This window comes from Herpailurus yagouaroundi, unplaced genomic scaffold (genome assembly GCF_014898765.1).
Source record: "Herpailurus yagouaroundi ecotype Mexico unplaced genomic scaffold, PumYag 221, whole genome shotgun sequence".
NCBI lineage: Eukaryota > Metazoa > Chordata > Mammalia > Carnivora > Felidae > Herpailurus > Herpailurus yagouaroundi.
Window position 1 is genome coordinate 17,778,983 of NW_024412452.1, and position 19,502 is coordinate 17,798,484.

Here is a 19,502-nt window from a genome sequence, read left to right on the forward strand (position 1 = left end):
TAATTTTTTTCAACGTTTTTTATTTATTTTTGGGACAGAGAGAGACAGAGCATGAACGGGGGAGGGGCAGAGAGAGAGGGAGACACAGAATCGGAAACAGGCTCCAGGCTCCGAGCCATCAGCGCAGAGCCCGACGCGGGGCTCGAACTCCCGGACCGCGAGATCGTGACCTGGCTGAAGTCGGACGCTTAACCGACTGCGCCACCCAGGCGCCCCAGGAGATAGCTTTTCAAAGAGATTGTTATTCTGTGCCCATTTCACTAATGTCCTCACACTTAGTGTTTTTTCAAAAAATATTTTACTCCTTCCATCTTTGTATTTATCCTGTTTTTATTTTTTTATTACGTTATTTTTTAATGTTTATTTTTGAGAGAGAGAGAGAGAGAGAGAAAGAGAGCACGCACAGAGGAGGGGCAGAGAGGGGAGACGGAGTATCTGAGGTGGGCTTTGTGCTGACAGCAGAGCCCAGTGTGGGCCTTGAACTCACAAACTGAGATCATAACCTGAGCTGAAGCCGGACGCTTAACCAACTGAGCCATCCAAGCGCCCCTACTTTGTGGTTTTTTAAAAATCTTTTTGTTTTGAAATATATTTATAGAAGAGTTGTAAGAATAGTACAGAGAATTCCTGTATATCCTTCACTTAGCCTCCCCTAATATTAACATCTTGCATACCAAAGTACATTTATCAAAATTAAGAAATTAACATTAGGGGCGCCTGGGTGGACCAGTCGGTTGAGCTTCTGACTTTGGCTCAGGTCATGATCTCACGGTCCATGAGTTTGAGCCCTGCTAACAGCTCAGAGCCTGGAGCCAACAGCTCAGAGGCTGGAGCCTGCTTTGGATTCTGTGTCTCCCTCTCTCTCTGACCCTCCCCCATTCATGCTCTGTCTCTCTCTGTCTCAAAAATAAATAAACGTTAAAAAAAATTATAAAAAAAAAAAGAAATTAACATTGGTACATTATTAACTAAACTACAGACTTTTATTGTAGTTTCTCTAGTTTTTCTCTTAATGTCCATTTTCTATTATAGAATCCAGTCCAGGATACCATGTTGGAATTACCTGTTATACATGTTAGCCTTCTTCAGTCTGTGTTTTTCTCAGTCTTCTGTTTTTCATGATCTTCACACTTTCGAAGAGTGCTATTAGATATTTTGTAGAATGTCCTTCAATTTTAATTTGTCTGATGTTTTCTCATGATTAAACTGGGGTTATGGACTTTGAGAAGATACCTTAGAGGCGGAGCACTCTACTCATCACATTGTATCAGAAGGTACATGAAATCAGCGTGACTTCTTACTGATGTTACTCACCTTAATCAGTTAAGGTGGTGTCTGTCTGGTTCCTCCATTGTGAAGTTACTATATTTCCCTTTCCATACTCTTAGAAAGCAGTCTTTAAGAGCGCACACTCAACAGAAGGGAATTAAGTCCATCTTCTAGATGGAGGAGTATTCGAAGAATTTGTGGGCAAAGTTAAAGCCACCACAGTAATAAATATTTGAGGGGACATACTTTGAGGCCATGTATATATCCTGTTTCTCCTTAAAGTTTCACCCGCAAATTTTAGAAGTCATTGTTGGATTTTGCCTGCAGCAGTTATTACTGTGGTGATCTATTGATGATTTTCTACTTCTCTTATTCCTTCTACATGTATTATTTGGACTCCTATAAGGAAGATTGATCTCCCAGTTATTTATTTAATAATTGATACCAGTATGAACTCATGGCTGTTTATTTTATTCATTGGCCTATAACCCAATACATGGTTTATTTTGTGGTTCAGGTTATTCTTCCTTGGCCAGTGAGGGAACTTTCTGTTGGTTCCTGTGTCCTTTTAACATGCCGTGTCCCCATCCATTTTTTACCCCTAGGATTTTGCCAAAATGTTAATCAAGGATGGCCATAGATCTTCTTTAGTTGTGTCTCACAACAAAAGAGACCTGATTAAAAATGCAAATTTAAAATGTTCTCTGGTCTCTTAGCACATGCTTTGTAAAAGGTACAATGCCAGATTTTTGGATATACAGATGAGTAAGTTAGTTTATCTTCATACTCACAGGTATGTCTGTGAAATGAAGGCAATTAAGGAAATGGATTTTCTTTTTTTTGAGAGAGAGAGAGTGAGTGAGCAGGGGAGGGGCAAAGGGAGAGAGAGAATCTTAAGCAGGGTCTCATGCCCAATATGGAGCCAACCAGGAACCAGGGACTTGATCTCAGGACCATGAGGTCATGACCTGAACTGAAATTAGAAAATCTAATTTAGAAGAATGTGGTGATTTTGTAACTCTATAGATTTCTGAACTAGAATAATCTATTTTTTTTGCACTCTGGTCAAAATTATATTGTAAACTGAAAATCCAAATTCTTGGGGAATAAATGAAAACACATTTGCTAAACTGTTCTTGACTCTATACCAGAATTGTCACCTCGTGCTTTCTAATTACAGATTTTTGTGTTTCTGTCAGCATTTTTACTGTGTTCTGTTTTGTAAATTATAGTTAGAGACATATCTTTAAGCAGTCTCGAATCTCTGAATTCTCTTGAACATTTGGTATATTAATAATTTAGAAATAAGCTACTACAGTAGTAGGTAATTTTAAATGTTCCAATGCAAGTAATGTGCTATTGATCACACTCTCCAGGTATGTGTATTCAGTAAGAGGAAGAAGTTTGTGAGTTTGATTTTGTTTGCCATTCTCCTCCAAGTCTCTTGTCATGTTAGTAAAACTGGAAAAAGTTTTTACTTTTTCCAGTGATTAGCTCATTGCAGAGAAGAGTGCTCAACTGTTCATATTATTTATAATAGCTGTGAACTGTAAATTATCAGAAACTCATAAATTAACTGTTTTAAATTTTTTTTTCAATGTTTATTTATTTTTCGGACAGAGAGAGACAGAGCATGAACGGGTGAGGGGCAGAGAGAGAGGGAGACACAGAATCGGAAACAGGCTCCAGGCTCCGAGCCATCAGCCCAGAGCCCGACGCGGGGCTCGAACTCACGGACCGCGAGATCGTGACCTGGCTGAAGTCGGACGCTTAACCGACTGCGCCACCCAGGCGCCCCAAATTAACTGTTTTAAAATAACACTGTAAAAGTTAAAAAGAATGTGATAATTGAAAAAGTTGATTTTTAGAAAATTAACTGTTAATTTCTTTTAACCATAATGTAATTTGTAACACACTTAGGAAGCATTCTTGTTTTTTTCCAGCTTTATGTTTATGCTGAAATAGAGAAAGTTGATCTTTAAGGTAATGAACAGTATTCAGGCAACATTTGTGGCCCAGTGCTGTCTTTTATTGTAACAGGGTCCAATACAGCTGATTCAGGGGGTGTTAGTTGAGTGTTCACTGGATGCCTGGCACTGTGCTCTGGGAGATTGGTGATTTCAGGGCATTTGTTGTGTCTAAATTTCTGTTAAAAGCTAAGTAAAGTAGTATCAGTGGTGTGATTATTCTTGCTAACTGCAATGTAAATTGTTAACATGTACTCATTGCTAATGTTCATCATTCTTAAGAATTTATTTGGTCTTGGGCGCCTGGGTGGCTCAGTCAGTTAAGCATCTGACTCTTGATTTCAGCTCAGGTCATGATCTTGCAGTTTCAGGTTTTGAGTCCCATGTTGGGCTCTGCATTGGCTGTGCGGAGCCTGCTTGTGATTCCCTCTCTCTCTCTCTCTCTCTCTCTCTGCCCGTCCCCTGCTTGTGCACGTATGTGCGCATGCTCTGTCTCTCTCTCTCTAAAAATAAATAATAAAATTAAAAAAAAATTTATTTGGTCTAAGCAGGATGTCAGTAGTACTAACGTCAGTTCAGTATTATTTATTATGGGTAAATTTTACAGTCATTATTCCCTTCCCCTCCTTTTTTCTTTAGGATCTCAAACTGGAAAGGATGTTAATTATTTATTAGTTCATCCTGTGCTTAAATCCCCTTTATGACTTAAGAGCTTCTTGTTTCCTTCTATGATTTTTATTTTGTTTCTGAGTAGGGCACTTTGGATTTTTTTAAATTTTTTTTTTCAGATATAATTAGGGACAATAAGTGTACTATGATAACTTGGTAAAACTAGAAAAACATTTTAGGTAATACATAATCACTGTGTAAACCTAAGTAGCAGTTGATGGATATCTACAGAGATAATCACTTCTGAACGTTTTACATATTGCTTACATTTAAATAATTGCAATCTAAATTTAAATTGTGATATTTGGGTTTCGCTTTAAGTGTATCATTTTTGAAAATTTTATTTTTTAAATTTACATCCATGTTAGCATATAGTGCGACAATGATTTCAGGAGTAGATTTCTTAATGCCCCTTACCCGTTTAGCCCATCCCCCCTCCAACAACCCTTCCAGTAACCATTTGTTCTCCATATTTAAGAGTCTCTTATGTTTTGTCCCCTTCCCTGTTTTTATATTATTTTTGCTTCCCTTGTGTTCATCTGTTTTGTTTCTTAAAGTCCTCAAATGAGTGCAGTCATATGATGTTTGTCTTTCTTTGACTGACTGATTTCGCTTAGCATAATATCCTCTAGTTCCATCCACGTAGTTGCAAATGGCAAGATTTCATTCTTATTGATTGCCGAGTAATACTCCATTGTGTATGTATATATATACCTACCACCATACATACACCACCTCTTCTTTATCCATTCATCCATCGATGGACATTTGGGATCTTTCCATACTTTGGCTATTGTTGATAGTGCTGCTATAAACATTGGGGTGTGTGTGCCCCTTCGAAACAGCACTTCTGTATCTTTTGGATAAATACCTAGTAGTGCAATTGCTGGGTCATAGGGTAGTTCTATTTTTAATTTTTTGAGGACCCTCCATACTGTTTTCCAGAGTGGCCGCACCAGTTTGCATTGCCACCAGCAGTGCAAAAGAGATCCTCTTTCTCCACATCCTCACCAACATCTGTTGTTGCCTGAGTTGTTAATGTTAGCCATTCTGACAGGTGTGAGGTGGTAACTCATTGTGTTTTTGATTTGTATTTCCCTGATGATGAGTGATGTTGAGCAGTTTTTCATGTGTCAGTTGGCCATCTGGATGTCTTCTTTGGAGAAGTGTCTATTCATGTCTCTTGCCCATTTCTTCACTGGATTATTTGCTTTTTGGGTGTTGAGTTTGAGAAGTTCTTTATAGATTTTGGATACTGACCCTTTATCTGATACCGTTTGCAAATATCTTCCCATTCTGTCGGTTGCCTTTTAGTTTTGCTGATTGTTTCCTTCGCTGTGCAGAAGGTTTTATTTTGATGAGGTCCCAATAGTTCATTTTTGCTTTTGTTTCCCTTTGCAAGTATCATCTTTTAAAATCACAAAGGACAAAACTGAAAATTATGAATAGATTTTCTTTAAAAAAATCTACAAATTCTGGATTTTTTTTTTTTGAAATTCTTAACACAGAAGTAGTCCGAGTTAGAAAGGAGGTATGAGGGACTGGGCAGTATGGAGGCCATCTGGTCCAGGAAGGAATCCTGCTCCGTGAAGGAATCCCTGGGGCTGGTTTTTTAGTTAGTCCTGGCAGTTTCATGTACATAAATAGAACCTAGCTTTCAGCATTTTCTGAAGAATGCTTTAAATATCAAACTTAGAATGTTGGTAAAGTGTGTTGACATAAGCAGCGTTTGATTTTACCAATCTTGTCTAAAATATTTTTATTTTTTTTAAAGTTTATTTATTTATTTTGAGAGAGAACAGGGGAGGGGCAGAGAGACGGAGAGGGAGACTCCCAAGCACTGATAGTGCAGAGCCTGAAGTGGGGCTCGAACTCACAAACCATGAGATCATGGTCTGAGCCAAAACCAGGAGTCAGATGCCTAACCAGTTGAGCCACCCAGGTGTCTCTAGTCTAAAATATTTTTAATACAGGTTTCAGAAGTTAATGATTCTTTTTTTTTTTTTTAAGGGTAGAATTCCAGGTGGATGTTAGGAAAGGAACATAAAAGCCCCTTCGTTGGAGGATTGCTATGAAATAATCTGATCTTGAAATTTGAAGGAGAGATTTATGTTTCATAAATAAAGGAAATTATATTTCCTTTCATTCTTTCCTTGGAAGTAGAAGTTCACTGATAGAGATCACGGGTGGCATTGCCTGTCTTACTTTTATAGAATTGTGTCCTATTCAGTGATTCATGAAAAGGGTTTTTGCTTTTGGTTGCAGTTTTGGCTTCTGAAGCCATTTACGGGCTTTTCAGGAGTCCTCAAGTGAGCTATTATTCTTGGCTTATATTTTGGTTGTAGAGCCTACAGTGCGGTATGCATTTTATTAATGTGATTTTCTTTTTTTTTTTTTGCAGTGATTATTTATTCAAGTTACTTCTGATTGGCGACTCTGGGGTTGGAAAGTCTTGCCTCCTCCTTAGGTTTGCAGTAAGTTGAAATTGAAATGCCTTTAAAGAAGTTTATGCTGTGTTTTCTAGGTAGTCAAAGGATTAAACAATTTTATTCAGAATAAAGTAGTTCTTCCTGAATTTATATATTTGAAAGTCTCCAAGTATACATTCCCAGTGATATGTTGGACTCTTAAGCTCTTGATTTTAAAAGAAATTCAGCAAAGTGTGATTATAAAGTTAGAATGTCTAACGCTGTTGGTAGAGTTCAAATAGTTGGCTTGTGTTTAAGTGACTTGATGAAAAATGAATCTTCAAGTAAAATTTTAGTAGGATAAAAAAAGAAAGAGCAGGGCCTGGTACACTTTTTTTTTTTTTCTTTTTTCTTTTTTTTGACAATGGCATAGTCTGTATGCTGCACTTCACAAACAGATATGTAACTTTGAACCTACAGTAGAATCCACAGTCTTCCATAGTCTTTATCAACTGCCTTCAAATTTAGCATGTTTTCCTTCTCACTGTCTAGGTCATTGGTTCTCAGAGTATGGTCCAAAGACCCCTGGGGATCATCAAGACTTTCTCAGAGGGTCCATGAGATTAAAACTTTTATCCTAATAATACTAAGCCATTAGTATTTACTAACTAAGTATTTACTTAGTATTAAGACAAAAGACATTTGCCTTTTTCACCGTGTTGACATTTGCTCTGATGATGCAAATGCAGTGGTGGGTAAAACCTCTGGTGCCTTAGCACCACATCAATGCAGTGCTAAGTGCCAAACTGTACTCTAGTCAAAGTATTTATTTGTATTTACTCATGGGATGGCGGCAGGGGGGTCAGGGGGTGATTTTCACTTAAGAGTGTCTTTGATGAAAACAGTGAAAATGATTAATTTTTAAAAGTCTTGGTCCTTGAGTATTCTTTTTTAAATATTCTGTGTGAAAAAATGAGGAGAACATACAAAGCACTTGAACTGCAGACTGAAGTATGTTGGTTGTCTTGAGGAAAATAAAAACACTTGTATAGTTGTTTGAGTTGTGAGCTGAACTAGCTCCTTTTTTCTTTTTCTTTTTACTTGTTTCTTACTTGAAAGAACAGCTGACAAACTGTAGTTATGTAGAATTTGGTGGTATTGGGCAGACATTTTCTCCAATGTACTGAGACTGTCATTTCAAGGAAAATAACTGATAGCATTTGCTGTATGTAATGAAATTTAAGCTTTCAGGGGAAAATTAGAAATTTAGAAAACTTGAAATTCACTGTGAACTTGACAGCATGTCATACTTGACTTTTCTGATTGACAGTATTAATACCACTTAAAATATATGTTATATATATATATGTATATATGTATATGTATATGTGTATACATATAAAACAGTTAATGAAACCAAGGAACCAAGCTAAAGAGCCACCTATGTTTTATTCTAAGGAACTACTAGAATAGAATATAGGTGGCTCTTTATCTTGTGTGAAAATATTTCCTAATATGGAAACAAATCAGGAAAGAAAAGATTATTAATTTGATTGCATTAAAATTAATGTCAAGCACTTAAAAGTGTTAAAAAACCAGTGATACTAGCAAAAAAATATACATGAGGAGGGGATATTCTCAATATATAAAGCAGATGTACATATTAGTATGAAAAGGGTATTTGTCATAATGGGAATATGGGCAAATAACATGAGTGAGCAGTTCACAAAAGAAGAAATAAAAATTGACAAAAGTTCAATTTTATTTGTAGTTAAAGACTTTAAAATTAGGTAGTACTTTTTATTAAATTGGCAAATATTAAAATCAGGAATCATCCATAATAGTAAATCAGTAATCCTGGGTATGTGGGGAAGAATCTGGCATCTCTTGATGAAAATGGTTATAGCCTGAGGTGTCTGTTTCAAAGAAAATCCTCTCTGGGATGCCTGTTGATCTAAGCCACAGGTTTCAGTACTACCCACCTACATGGTAGCATTTAAGCATTTAAGAGAATACTGATTCCTGGGCCCCTAGAATAGAGATGAGCTGCAAAACGTATAATAAAGAAATGTACAGGGACACCTGGGCGGCTCAGTTGGTTAAGTATCTGATTGTTGATTTCGGCTCAGGTCATGGTCTCTGCAGTTTGTGAGTTTGAGCCCTGCATTGGACTCTGCACTGACAGTGCGGAGCCTGCTTGGGATTCTCTCTCTGGCCCTCCCCTGCTCTTGCACACTCGCTCACTCTCCAAATAAACTTAAAAAAAAAAAAAATGTATAATAAGCTATGGGAGCACAGAGGGAAGAAACTCTAAGAATTGGCAAAGGAAGTTGAGGAATGTTTGGACAGTCAGTATTGCCTGAGCTCAGAATTGAAGAATGAATAAAAATTGTAACCCAGGGACTGGGGATTAGGAGGTATGCAGAGAGAGATGTTGAAAATTTGGACAGAAGGAAGAACATGTGCAGTGGCTCAGAGGCATGCAAATAAGGCACATGTAGGGATTTATAAGAATTCTAACAAAGCATTCGTAAGTATTTCCAACAAAGCATCTATCATGTAGGAGTGCTAAGTGAATGTTCATTGCGCTCATTTTGTTCTCTGTCCACTTTCTGTAGTATCTGATATTTATTAGACAATCAATTAAAAACAAATAAGATTTTTAAAACGTTTGTTCATTTTGAGAGAGTGTGCACGAGCTGGGGAGGGACAGAGAGAGGGAAGAGAGAATCCCAAGGAGGCTCCATATTGTCAGTGTGAGCCTGATGTAGGGCTTGATCTCACAAACCGTGCATGTCTAAAAACTGGACATTTTGCGGGGCACCTGGCTGGCTCAGCTTGGTGGAGCATGCAACTCTTGATCTCGGGGTTGTGAGTTGGAGCCCCACACTGGGTGTGGAAATTACTTAAAAATAAAATCTTAAAGAAAAACTGGACATTTTATAAAGTAACAGTGCCATTGTGAGCTTACAAAATGAATAAATATCCCAGATTGTCTCAGAAATGTGGTGTCACAGTTGGTTTGAATCAGGATTCAAGCATGTTCTATACATTCCATTTGGTTGTTTGCTGCTTCATCTAAGTTGTTCCAACCTCCTTTTCTATTTATGTCTTTTACTTTTTGCAGAACCTGGGTAGTTGTCACATAGATTTTCCAACATTTTAGATTTGTCACTTTGCTTTTTTGTGGTGTCTTAAAACTTGTTCCTTTATCCTTCTTGTTACAGTAATTGGAAGCCCCAGAACCATGCTGTTTTTATGGTAGCTATGAGCCCCATGTAGTCACTTGAATTTAAATTAATTAAATATGCATAAAATTTACAATTCAGTTCCTTGTTCTCCATTAGCTTAGTGGTAACTGTATTGACTAGCAGTTTGTAGAACCTATCCATCATCAAAGAAAGTTCTGTTTGACAGGGCTGCTCTTAATAGATTTAGGCCCATCTTTGTTGGCAGAATACTTCATAGGAGTTACCTTGTGCTTGCTAAGATTATTCGGTGAGTTTAGGTGGTGATAGCTTGATCTCTCCTTTCACATATCTTTTCACAAACATTTTCAGTTAAAGAGAAAAAAAAAGTTTTGTTTCCATTCTAAATAAAATGTCATGGCAGATACTTGAGAAAAATAGGTATAATTTTAAAAGTTTATTGAGTTAAACATTGTTCATGCAAAAACTTGTGCATAGGTGTTCATAAAGCAACATTATTCGTAATAGCCAAAATGTGGAAACAACCCAAATGTCCATCAACTGATCGATGGATGACAAAATGGCTTATATCCATACAATGAACTATACTCAGCCATAGAAAGGAATAAAGTACTGGTACATGCTGTAACATGAATGAACCTTGAAAACTTTATCCTGAGTGAAGGAAGCTAGACATAAAAAGCCACATATACATGATTCCACTCACATGAATGTCCAGAATACACAAAGCCACAGGGACATAAAGTGGATTAGTAGTGGTTTCTGGGGTCTGGGGGAGAGGAGGAAATGAAGAGTGACTGCTACTGGGACAGGGTTTCCTCTTGGGGTGATAAAAATGTTCCGCAATTAAATAGTGGTGATGGTTGCACAAGCTTTTAAAAGTCATAACTAGGAAATAAAATTGACTTCTACAAAAATGGAAGAAGAGAAGGACCTCCTTCCTTTGTGGCGAATATATTGGATGGAGGGTCACGGAGGGGAATGAGTGTTCTGCTGATTAACAATTAGAAACATCACTTGTAATCATTAAAAATATGAAACCTTTTTCTATATGATGTATGTAAAGAATTTGCAAACAGATGTTTGATAAAATTAAAGAACAGCTGTTAAGAAAATCTTAAGAAACTATTAAATAGTGCGTTGTAATCAGAACGCAAACTGAGTATTGGGATGGAGTAGCTGTTCTCAACATGTTATGCTTTATAAACTTTATCAACTTTATAGATAAAAGTTGAAATTGTATTTTCTTATTTACTTTATTGAACATTAATTTTATTAACTTTTTTTCCCTTTAGGATGATACATATACAGAAAGCTACATCAGCACAATTGGTGTGGATTTCAAAATAAGAACTATAGAGTTAGATGGGAAAACAATCAAGCTTCAAATAGTAAGTCATTTTTAGACTAGAATTGTTTTGGAAATTATTTTGGTAAATTTAGAATGTATTTGTTATGATCTTCAGAATCTCATGTACCTATGGTAGAGTGGGAGTATCAGAATTGTTTAGGTTAAAAACGTTTTCTCTAAGATTACCTTCCTAATTGAATTTTCTGTTCATAAAGCAGAGAAATACGTTTTAAGTCAGACTTGGTCCTAGTTCTTTTTCTTGTGTTTTTATCGGGGGGCGGGAGGAAGGGGGGTCTAAGTTGAAGTTTACCTTGTCCTAATAGTGAAAGTAGTTTGAGTATTTTCTGATGCCTTACCGTGCTGAATACTGTGGAACATTAAAAGAAACGTAGGAGAGGGTCTTCGTATGTGGCTTAGATGAGGAGTTTTATTTAGTTCTTTTGTATTTATTAGTTTATATGTACCAACTCTGTAGAAACAATTTTATTGGAAAGGAACTTAGCTTTTCTAACATGTTTCATAGCTCAGAAAATTAACGCCAAGAGATTTAATGACTTGCCCACAGTTACTGGCAGAACCGAGTGACTCATTGCTCCCTTCTTTCAGTATTTGGTGCCCTTGTGGCATCCTAGTCCGCTCATCCATCCTTCCATCCCCAACCCCGAATTAAAAGTAGGCAGTTGTGGTAGTTCAGTTATATCGGCTTTGTATGGGTCTGGGTACTGCCAGTGTACACATCAGTGGTCTTTAAAAACATTAATTTCTGAGTATCTTTTGGTGTTGGTGTAGAAAACCAGTGACTGCTGCTTTTCTGGATTTGGAGCCAGAAAGAAAACTTGGATTTATTGTCTTCGTTCCGGTATTCACTAGTCAGTCGTGTATTTAACTCACTTCAACCTTTTTCCTGGGACTTCCCTCTTCTATGACCATGATGATACTTGATTTACTAACTCGTAAGGTAGTTGGTGAGAACCAGACCCAGTAGCTCTGTGTATGTGGATACAATAATGTGTGCGAAAGGCCTTTGTAAACTTCTGGGCATTATGTAAATGTTACTGGTGATGTGACATACCCAAATAAATGGATGTTTGATTCCTTCTTGTTTTTTTAGTCGCTCCCTTTTCTTATCTGCCTTTGATAGCAATAGCTTTAAATACTTTCCACCAGTGAACAGATTACCTTCTATATTGATTTTTCCCATTGTATGTGGAGTGCCAACTTTATACTTGGTAGCACAAAGACTGTTTCAAAAAAGAAGTACTCAAGCCTCTAATCTAATTACTGGTGTGAAATGATTATGTCATGTGTGATCACTGGTCTCGGTAAGCTTTGAATGTCTATTTGTGAAACATTCATTTATTATGACTTTACTGGGCTAGAAGGCATCTTACAGGTCATTCAGTCTTCCTTTCATCTTCAGTAGGAATTTCCTTTTGCTATCTGGTGTCCTTTTTTTTTGAACACTTCTGGGAAGCAGCTAGTTCTGTTTATAAATAACTTCTGATTGTTTCTTTATGTTGAGCTAAAGCCAGTTTCCTTTAATTTCTCTTACTCCTCTGCCTTTTGGAGCTGCCTAAACATGATTAATTTGTTTTCTGTTGGCAACCTGCGCTCTTTAGATTGGTCTTATCACAACCTTCTACCTCTGAAGTCAGTCATTCCTTTCTGGAAGCATGCTTCCAGAACCTTTCACAATTTGGATCACTCTTGCATGATAGAAGTGCCTTTTATTAAGGTATGATTCCTTAAATCAAATATGAGATAAGAGTCTAGCCAGTGTGGGCTACATGGGCTAAGTTTTCTTTTGATTTGGACTCTGAATTTTTTTCCCCCTCTCCTGCACTTCAGGACTCATGCCCTTTCCTCATAATTAATCCATTCAAAAATAGATACGAAGTTATAGAGATGAAGGAAACAGAGTTCCATAGGAGGAGATTCCATTTCAGTGGGAGAGACAAATATGGAAAAATCAGTTACCCTGTGATTATGAGGGGTTATGAGAATTATATACTAAGGGTGATCAATTAGAGAGGATGGTAGGTACTGTTAGGATGAAAACTCAGGAGTTTTCAGAGTGGCAAGGAGAGCAGAAATTTTACTCTTTGGACGTCATTGCTTCGACAGTCACAGTTATTTGTTAGCATTTATTCAGAAACAATTGCTTCCTTTTCTTGCCTAACTTTGCTATGTTAGTGAAAGGGCTGGTGGAAAAGGGAGCTAAGATCTTGTTGAGCAGCTTCTATAGTCAGGCTAGGCAGTTTATACACATCAGTTCATTTAAACCTTTTAGCAGTTCTATAAGGTGATCTGTAGATGAGGAAACTGTTAAGTGACTCTCCCTAGTGTTAAATAACCAGGAACCTAGATTGGAAGTCAGGTTGGTGTGACTCCAAAGTTCTTGTTTCTCCATGGATATCTTGAAAGACTTTGAGGCTCCTTACTTGCACAGCATATCTAAATAGTCTTCTGCACGCTCCAGCTTAGTACTTCGGACAAAAAAGGTAATGAAGCTGTGGTGACTTTTTTTGGTTTGCCTTAGATTAACAGTTTTAACATCTTTTTTTTTTTTTTTTCTTTTTATTACTGGAGCATGCTAAAGTAAATTACAGACATATTTTACTCCAAAAATACTTGAGTATGCATCTCTGTTTTACTGTTTTCACCACTTTCACATCTAACAAAATTGACACTACTGCCATAATATTCTCTTAATATCCGAGCTGTATTCACATTTCCCCAAAATTGTAACTTGTTTTCAACAGCCCTATTTGGGCTGGCTCTTTAAAAAAGCAAGTGATTTCACTGAGTGCTCCTGAACCTTTAGTTTTGCCATTTAAGACACTAATGGAGATTAGTGTATAATTCATGAGCTATATAATCCAAAACTTTACAATTCCCTCCCTTAATTTAAAGGCTGTTGCATGTTAATCTCCACTTGCTTTAGGCATCAAGTCCGTTTTTGGTTTTTGTTTTCAATGGTAACAATTCCCATTTTGCTATTTCCCCATCAGTCAAGGTGTTATTTTTACCAGGTGCTTTTAGTGGGGTAGGTAGCTATTCTGATTACACACATATTTTAAGAAGATGTCATTGACTAGGAGCAATTCACACAAACTTACTGTTTTTCTTAAAACCAAGGCTTTTAAAATCTAACCATTGAGTTTGCCTCTTGATATTTTTAACAATTAGTCTTTTAAACCCAGAATCTTAATGTAACCACATAAGCATTTGTTTTCATTGTTTGAGTCTATATGGTTGAAGTGTGGCAAATGGCTCTTAAAATGAGTTTTCTAAAAGTATTTAGAATCATCTTCTTTACATTGTTTTTCCCAGGACTGAGATAGTATCTTCCTGAGATGGTTAAAGTGCTATCGTGACTAGTAGTTATCTGAATTAGGTCCTTTCAGTGCTTTTCCATGAAGGTAAAATGTCCTAACAAGTGATTTTGTCTTATTTGTGAGAGTATACTGTTCAAGAGGTGTTAGGCTACTAGCTTTCCTAATCAGGTCAACCTGTCCGCCTTCATACTAAATGCCTTGCACAGTGCTAAGGCTGTAGGAAGGAATATCAAGAGAATGACATATAGTCTGTGACTCAAAGAACTCATCTGGAGCATTACCACAAGCTGAAGTATTGGCACAACCTTTTCATCCTGAACCTTCAGGTATTTGGCAATTACCATGCAATCTAGTAGTGTGAGCATTGAGGGTTAACTAACGTTCCCATGTCAAATCTTGATAATCTCCAAAGCTGCGTAAACAAAACTGTTCTCCTTCCTGCCCTTTCCCCCACCTCTTATTTAATGGAACTGTTTGGATTTCTTGATTGTTTTATAATAGTGGGACACAGCAGGCCAAGAAAGATTCCGAACAATCACCTCCAGTTATTACAGAGGAGCCCATGGCATCATAGTTGTGTATGATGTGACAGATCAGGTAAGTTCCAGGAGGAAGTCGTGTTACAGTGACAAAGTAGGAGGTTACTATTGGATAAATACCAGATTCTTTTACTTCGTGTATTTGGCATCAGTATTATTTATAGGGCAGAATACTTTGTCCACTCCCAAATAAATGAGTCACATAAAAAACATTTATTTTAGAGGCACCTGGGTAGCTTGGTTGGTTGAGTGTCCGACTTTAGCTCAGATCATAATCTCACAGTTCATGAGCTCGAGCCCCACAGGCTCTCTCTCAGCTGTCAGTGTGCAGCCTGCTTTGGATCTTCTGTCGCCCCTTCCCCTCCTCTCTTTCCCTCTCTCAAAAATAAAATAAACATTACAAAATACGTATTTTAAAGCAGTACTTTAAAAAAGAACAACAGGTATATTGTTACTTTTCTCCCCTCTGTTATACTAATAAATTGACCAACCAAAATTTTGTATTTTCCTTTAGCAAATAGAAAACTTAGTAATTGGTTTTACATTTGCTTGCAAGGGACTCTGCTTATATTTATTATGGACTAATAACTGATCATTCTGACAAGAGTTCATAGGGAGCTGTGGATTGTTTGGTGTATACTGTGTTCTTGGTTTTAGCAATTACTAATTACTTAGCAGCAATTTGCTAGTAATTTAGACGTCTCAGAGTTGCCAAAAGCAAGATTAGAGATCTCTGCGTCTGCAGGATGTGGTTTAGAAATAGGATGAGCTAGAGGACGATTCTTTTAAGAGGACCATGAGGATGTAAAAATTAGCTGTTACAAGAAGGTAGGAAGGAGGGTGTAGAGAAGGTGTGAATAATGTGGTCTGAGGGCCATCATTGTTCTTTTGATCAAAAAGAAAATTTCAGGGTCTTTTTTTTTCTATCAAAGTATGAAAAATAAACTTTGAAAATTAGGATTTGTTTTTCTTGCGTCAAATGTTAAGTCTCATCTCAACTATGAAATCATAGCTAATTAGGAGATAACTAGAATCATAGACTTTAGAGAGTCCATGCCATTAGAAATATTGGGGGAGTAGTATCAACAGGAAAACAAAGAAGTGCTAATTAAAAATGTCTCTAGTCATTACCATGAAATACTTAAATAAGAAAATCTCCTTCCCCTAAATAGGTTTGTGGGAAAGGAAACAAGCATCTTTACCTTGGACTCATTTATTTAATAATACCTTTTGACGTCTCTAGTATTAACACTTTAGGTAGGCTCTCTTGTTCATAAACTAAAATTTGATCAAATGTCAAAACACAAGATTTTGTAGGTGCTTTTAAGTTGTTTATTCCAAAACAGATCTGACTGTAGTTTAATGATGAACTGTATTCCCCTCCTTTAAGCTTTCACATTCTAATGTCTTATGCATATATGTATAGTCATTGTAATATATCACTTCACTTTCTTCCCAGCACTTTAGTTACTGTTTTGTAGCTAGACTTGTCTACTTCTCAGGCCGGGAAAGACACTTCTGTTTTTACGTGCTTATTTAGAGCAGTTGTGTCCAGACTGTATGATCATTCTTAAAAATGTCTGTCTTCTTAGGAGTCCTTCAATAATGTTAAACAGTGGCTGCAGGAAATAGACCGTTATGCCAGTGAAAACGTCAACAAGTTGTTGGTAGGGAACAAATGCGATCTGACCACAAAGAAAGTAGTAGACTACACAACAGCAAAGGTATGTTTCAAGTTTGGTTTTTCAAACTGCATTTGAAGGTGTTCAGTTTGAATTATTTATGTATGGGTATGGAGTCCCACAACAGCCACAACCATTTACCGCTTTTAAGATACATGCACTGGAGAGGCATCTATCTGGTGGCTCAGTCGGTTAAGCACCCAACTCTTGATTTCTGCTCAGGTCGTGATCTCATGTTTTGTGAAATTGAGCCCCGTGTCAGGCTCTGCACTGATAGCGCAGAACCTGCTTGGGATTCTCTTTGTCCTCCTCTCTGTCTGCCCCTGCCACACTTGCCTTCTCTCAAAGTAAATAAAAACTTTAAAAAAATAATACGTGCAGTAGCATATGCTGATAATGGCAGTTCGCGTAGTGTCTTTTCGGATTCAGCAAACTTTGTGTTAATTAAAGCTTACTATTCTCTTAGGAATTTGCAGATTCCCTTGGAATTCCATTTTTGGAAACCAGTGCTAAGAATGCAACGAATGTAGAACAGTCTTTCATGACGATGGCAGCTGAGATTAAAAAGCGAATGGGTCCTGGAGCAACAGCTGGTGGTGCAGAGAAGTCCAATGTTAAAATTCAGAGCACTCCGGTCAAGCAGTCAGGTGGAGGTTGCTGCTAAAATTTGCCTCCGCCCTTCTCTCACAGCAATGAATTTGCAATCTGAACCCAAGTGAAAAAAACAAAATTGCCTGAATTGTACTGTATGTAGCTGCACTACAACAGATTCTTACCGTCTCCACAAAGGTCAGAGATTGTAAATGGTCAATACTGACTTTTTTTTTATTCCCTTGACTCAAGACAGCTAACTTCATTTTCAGAACTGTTTTAAACCTTTGTGTGCTGGTTTATAAAATAATGTGTGTAATCCTTGTTGCTTTCCTGATACCAGACTGTTTCCCGTGGTTGGTTAGAATATATTTTGTTTTGATGTTTATATTGGCATGTTTAGATGTCAGGTTTAGTCTTCTGAAGATGAAGTTCAGCCATTTTGTATCAAACAGCACAACCAGTGTCTGTCACTTTCCATGCATAAAGTTTAGTGAGATGTTATATGTAAGATCTGATTTGCTAGTTTTTCCTTGTAGAGTTATAAACGGAAAGATTACACTATCTGATTAATAGTTTCTTCATACTCTGCATATAATTTGTGGCTGCAGAATATTGTAATTTGTTGCACACTATGTAACAAAACAACTGAAGATATGTTTAATAAATATTGTACTTATTGGAAGTAATATCAAACTGTATGGTGATAAGTATTGTTTTAATTCTTATGGTTAAAGGGAAATAGAGCCTTGCATTATACTCAAAACAGCCATTTGTGTGTGCAACCAGGGCACTGTAGACCTATCTTAGAGCAGCATCCAATATGCTTTTCAGATAATATATCCAGTAAATGACCTAGGGAGGCTTCTGTGCTGTATAGGGATTTAACCAGGCTTAGTGGTTCAGGGAGACTAAATTATATGGAAAACAAGTTTAGAATGTATGCTATCTAGTCTCTTATCTCTGATCCTTCTCAAAAACCATTTGAAACGGCTTCATCGATCAACATTTTTGTTAATTCTTCTGCGGTAGCGGTGAAAAGCAGCACATTTTTCCTAACTGGCAAGTGATCAGACTAATGTTGTGTGCTGATACTGTTTCTTCAGTGCTCTGAGTCAGATGTCAACTATCTTATCCTCCACAACTGTATAATTTAGGTTGGAGGAGAGTTAAAGCATTAAAGTAGAAAGCAGGAAATTTACTATTGATTGCCCTCATTTTAGGAATCATATCCCTAAAAATTAACCAAGAACACAAATGCAGGGTGGGAATGATAAATGAAAACAATGTATTTATTTCAGTGGAATTTTGCACATGTGAAAAATTTTGTTAAAGAGCCTAAGGTTTGTTTTTATTGTGGGAAACAAAAATCTTTTGCTAACGATGGCATTTTGAGGTGGTAAAGTCAGAGATGGTTTCCTTGGGGTTGAAATAGCAGCCAAAACATTCTTAGGCGCTTGGGATGTGGCTGTTGGCAACACATTTTACGGTGGGATCTTTAATCCAGTGATAAAGTTTTAACTAAAAACAAGCCAAAAATGATAGGTTTCTTTATTTTCACTGAACAGGCAATTGAAATACATGGTACAAAAATAAGTGGTAAGATTATTGTAAAATGAAATGGACAGAATATTCAATTTAATTTTCCATCTGAGAATTTCACAATAAAATCATAGTTTACTTTGTATTATAGATGTGCTTGTTGGATCTATTCATCCTCGCATAAGGCAACTGAAAAATCCCTCAAGTTACCAACAGTTATGTGGGTGAAGTTGTGTTTTTTTCGGAAGTTTGTTTTTTGCCTTACTGATACCGTATAGAGGGGGAAAGAATTCAGAAGCTATTTCCTAAAACAGATGAATAATACAAACGTTAGTGTGATGCTGTGCACTTCAGTTTATACAGCAAGCTGTTCCAACTGTCAGCTTACTGGTGAGCTAGCAAGAAACATTACATGAACTTATTTTAAGATGTAAGCATATTTACATACTTATTTAGGTCTGAAAATCTAGTGTTCTTTCCCCCACAGCAGTCAAGACTGGGCTTCCCGCAAGATGTCTCCGAGTACAAACGCTTCAAGTAATAATTTGTTCATTTAATAAGGGGAATTCCCACTTGTCATATTTTAATGTCAGTGGCTTCCATGAATCAGCTATGGGAATAAGGGAAGTGTTCTAAGCCTGATTGGTTACAATCTCTGGGAAGTCCTTGCAGAACGATAGCTATTCTGGCCTGAGCAAAATGTCCCGTTCTTTGACTTGCGACTGAAATTGCCTTTAGCATGCATGCTGCCACTGCAGCATCTTTTAGGTCAACCCTACTTTATGTCCCCAGTTAAGCTGAAAAACAGCCCTGTATTGATACTGTCTCCTATCTGCAGATGAGCCTAGCCACGGAGCTGCAACACGAACCCAGGGCTCGAAACCGCCAGTCCAGCTCTTAGTACTACCACTTCCCCGTGGACTTCAATTCTACTGAT

General features: G+C 37.2%; 1 protein-coding gene across 1 annotated transcript in view; it reads left to right on the forward strand.

The window, feature by feature from the left end:
* RAB1A (RAB1A, member RAS oncogene family) overlaps nucleotides 1–18,715 on the forward strand; it is a 31,453-nt gene extending 12,738 nt beyond the window's left edge. Inside the window, exons 2-6 of the mRNA XM_040458253.1 lie at nucleotides 6,307–6,379; nucleotides 10,818–10,913; nucleotides 14,713–14,808; nucleotides 16,343–16,474; nucleotides 16,899–18,715. Coding sequence (XP_040314187.1) covers nucleotides 6,307–6,379; nucleotides 10,818–10,913; nucleotides 14,713–14,808; nucleotides 16,343–16,474; nucleotides 16,899–17,096 — 595 coding nt within the window. The 3' untranslated portion in view covers nucleotides 17,097–18,715. The remainder of the gene's footprint in view (nucleotides 1–6,306; nucleotides 6,380–10,817; nucleotides 10,914–14,712; nucleotides 14,809–16,342; nucleotides 16,475–16,898) is intronic.
* Nucleotides 18,716–19,502: the final 787 nt, after the last annotated feature.